Source organism: Brachypodium distachyon, chromosome 4 (assembly GCF_000005505.3).
Source record: "Brachypodium distachyon strain Bd21 chromosome 4, Brachypodium_distachyon_v3.0, whole genome shotgun sequence".
NCBI lineage: Eukaryota > Viridiplantae > Streptophyta > Magnoliopsida > Poales > Poaceae > Brachypodium > Brachypodium distachyon.
Window position 1 is genome coordinate 14096790 of NC_016134.3, and position 3672 is coordinate 14100461.

Sequence of the window (3672 nt, forward strand, 5' to 3'; positions counted from 1 at the left end):
TTTCCTTTTATTAGAACAAAATATTTATCTTTCTGTTGGCCAAATTAACCAACTCTGCTGCATCAATGTGGTTAAAAAGAAAGAAAAAAAACTCTGCCGCATGACAAACAATGTGCCCTAGGCATTGGGCAGCCTGGCCCGAGAGCCTGACACCCAGGCCAAGTTATGGCTCCATATTTCAGCCGAAAGGCTAAAAAAAAGCCTAAAACAAAATAAATATGGCAAAAGTCCGATTTTTAAGTATTTCTTGTAAGTGGAAAAAAATAATCCAAGTACAGTAGTACTTGAACTGACACGACGGATTGTACTGCTCCTTCTCATGACTCCACAGGATCCTACTACAAAGACGGCTGGAGAGCGCGACCGACCCGTCGCGGGACGACGTGACGATCTTTGTTTGATTCGGTAATTAACCCCCCATCGTGATCAAATATCGTCGTTTATTACGAGAAATTGTTTATCCTTCCACCCACCACAGTCGACCACACCTCATCACGTACGTACCTCAGCTTGCTCCAGAACAAAGGAAGGAAGCACTTTAACTACTACACAGCCTGAGCCAGTGCTGATGCGTGTGTTAACAACTTAACACCCAGCAGAGGAAAGCGACTGGCTACCTACCTAGGTACTCGGAGTAGTGCTCCACCTTTGCTAGCCGGATCGAGCTCGAGGAGGAGCTAGCGAGAGCGTAGTAGCTCGTACGTCATGGGCAAGTGCCTGGGAAAGACCGGCGTGCAGCCGCGGCGCCGGTCTTCGTCGTCTTCTTCGGTCGAGGTTGCCGCGTACCTGACGCTGCGCAGCGGGCGGCGCGTGCCGGCAGCCAGCGGCGGCAGCCCCAGGCGGCGACATCACCGGCGGGGCGGACGGCGCTGCTGCGGCGAGCCGGGCGGCGCCGCCTCTTCTCCGGCGAGGCAGCGGCGTCGACGCCGGGTTCTTGCTGCAGCTTCGTCGTCGCAGGACGGCAAGGAAGAGGGCGAGGAGAGTACTCCTGGCGTCGTCGTCGTCCCGGACGAAGGCTGCAGCGTCAGGTAAATCAAATTGCTTCGCTTTTATACCTATCTAGTCCTACACTCTTCGTGCGTGAATCCAAAGTCCAAACAACTTTAGTTCTCTCCCGAATTTCCCGAATTTTGAATTGAGTTAATGAGTTTTCTTCAATCTGCAGGCACGCCACGGCCACGCCCGTCTCCGGCGAGGCGACGAGTACGAAACGCGGCCGCCACGACGCCGCCGTCGCCGCGCCCCCGGCGGAAGTGGAGATGGAGGCGTTCTTCGCGGCGGCCGAGCTCGCGGAGCGCCGGCGATTCGCGGAGACGTACGTCGTCGTCCCTTGAGCACTGATCTCCTACTGTACCATAATTAGCTAGCCGGCCGGCGTAATTCCTTTCCAGCGCACGCTAATTAATTAACACGAGCTGCATGCTGCTTCTCGCAGGTACAATTACGACATCACCCTGGACCGCCCGCTGGAAGGCCGCTTCGAGTGGTCGCCGGCGAATTCCACTTGAAGCAACAACAGGACCGGTAAACCGGCCGCGGGGGGTGAAGCTGTCAATTCACAGTCCATGAGAAATGGGCTGTGATCGAATTAATTGACTAGTTGACCACTGCACTGCTTCTCTAATTAATAACTTGTTGTTATGATAAGTAGTCATTGGCTAATCACTAGTGCTACCATCTCTGGTAAATTAATCTATGTATAGCAAATTAGCAATTGATGGTAGGAATGATTGTGATGATGAACTAATTATTGGAGGAAGCTTATGATGAATGAGCTCCACTTTCTTTGCTAATTTGATTTCGCCCGGTAAATTAATTTCAGCTCTTCACAAAAATTATTTTCAGTTCAGCCCCTTTTATATATTATGGTCATAATTATGGAGGAAATGTGTCTATGCGAGTTAATTTCTTTTCTGTTGCAAATAAATAAAAAAAAGGAGGGAAAAAACTGACATTTATTTTGCAATGTGATCTGTCCTTGTGTCATATAGTTAATCTTCCGAGTTTGTACTGTATTTCCCATCCAGGAAGAGTTGGAATTTACTGCAGGAGCTAGCCAGCAGTAAGTAATTCACTACAAATTGTTGAAATTGGAAACATGCCAAGAATCTCACTGACATGTGAATGTAGTCTTGGCTTCAAGCCATGCATGTATGCAAGTCAGATCGACAGTGTGTTTTGTTCCTTTCCAGATTTTGTTCCGACTTATTGCTGTTCCCGATTTGTACGACGAGATGGCTTATACGCGCGTACGTGTACACCGTACAAGCAGTGTACACGCACACGCACATGCATGGAGCATTTATTCAGGCTTTGCATGCATGGAGCATTTATTCAGGCTTTGTGAGTAATTTGATGCAGATATATGCATGCATGGAGCATTTATTCAGGCTTTGCATGAGGCAGCAGTGCTGTGCATCCATAACTTGGGTGCCATTCTTTTTCTCCCTTTTCCAGTCTATCTTTAGATCTCTCATTCTTTTCCCTCTTATTCCACCTTATGTTTTAGGACGTGTAACCTTTTTAGTTGGGTGAAAAATGGTGGAAAAGGGTTGAAAAGTTCATTTAAACATCAGCCTCCTTGTCGACTAAAAGTACAATCATGACATATTTAACTGCATGCCCATCTCTTAAGTCCATGCTAATTTCTTTTGATTTCCTTTTCTTAAAATAAAATTGTATGTAGCAATCACAATTTTTCTCTTCATTTTTTCAGCATGTCGTAAGATTAACGTTTCTGAAACGAGGAGTACATTGCTTAAAGGGGGAGACTAGAGCGAATAGGTAGATTTCAATGCCCTGATGTTGGGGATTAATTGTATATATTCTACTTGAGTCTCTATAATAACAATTACAACATATGCATGTCTGATTTTACATTGTTAACTGACCCTCTATTATTACCTGTACCCTGCATGTGCCTTTGCCATGAACTAAACCTACACCACCTTAACTCGTGTTAAAAGCCTACACTACTTAACTCATGTTAAAAGAGGGTCAAAAGCACACATCAGATCACCACATCTGGTTGTTGGGGTGCATAATTGCAACAAGCAAAAGAAAAACCACCAAAAGGGCAGCAAAAATACAAAAGAGATGGAATCTCTTGCACTTTTTCTGAGGGGCCTTAATCATTTGTTGCACTTGGGACCCTTATCCCTTTGGCACTTGCACTTAAATTATGTGTCCATTTGAGTACAAATCAAGATTAATTAAGATGGAGGTCAATTAAGCTAAAGTGGCTGTCCTTGTTATGAACCACCCTCCATATGCGAGGCATGCAATTGGACTAGGGTTTGTGCTTTGGATCTGGTGCTCAGCTGCTGGATGCATTGTTTGGTAGGAGCCAAGAGATGTGGACTATCAAGTGGTGGTATATTCCTAGCACGTACTAATCTGTTGGAGAATTGCCAGCTTCCTAAACCACTAGAATAAGCTAGGGATATCATATATCCACTCTTCACTTCTTTCCTCCGAGGCATGTATGCATGTCCAGTCTACCGACCGACTTATATATAACTGACTGATATTTTAACAAATACTTCTCCTGCTCCAAGATATATACATGACAATTTACTCATGTCTTCGAGACGCGAATTTGATGGTCATGTCTTTTTTAGGGTAATTTGATGGTTATTTTCTGTGTGAATATCTTAGTAAAAGAATTTTTAA

At 45.4% G+C, this 3672-nt stretch overlaps 1 protein-coding gene across 1 annotated transcript; it reads left to right on the forward strand.

Annotated features, from left to right (window-relative positions):
* Positions 1-535: 535 nt before the first annotated feature.
* Positions 536-1844, forward strand: LOC106866585 (cyclin-dependent kinase inhibitor 3). Its single transcript, XM_014901857.2, has 3 exons — positions 536-1028; positions 1166-1315; positions 1436-1844. Exons 1-3 carry the CDS (start codon positions 706-708, stop codon positions 1506-1508), a joined length of 546 nt encoding a protein of 181 aa, XP_014757343.1. The 5' UTR covers positions 536-705; the 3' UTR covers positions 1509-1844.
* The last annotated feature ends 1828 nt before the right edge of the window (positions 1845-3672 follow it).

Bases quoted from the DNA above. Each gene is read 5' to 3' on its own strand.
- LOC106866585 (XM_014901857.2), top strand. From the start codon at position 706: ATGGGCAAGTGCCTGGGAAAGACCGGCGTGCAGCCGCGGCGCCGGTCT. The intron at 1,029-1,165 runs GTAAATCAAATT...TTCAATCTGCAG, and splicing joins GACGAAGGCTGCAGCGTCAG to GCACGCCACGGCCACGCCCG. The intron at 1,316-1,435 runs GTACGTCGTCGT...TGCTTCTCGCAG, and splicing joins CGCCGGCGATTCGCGGAGAC to GTACAATTACGACATCACCC.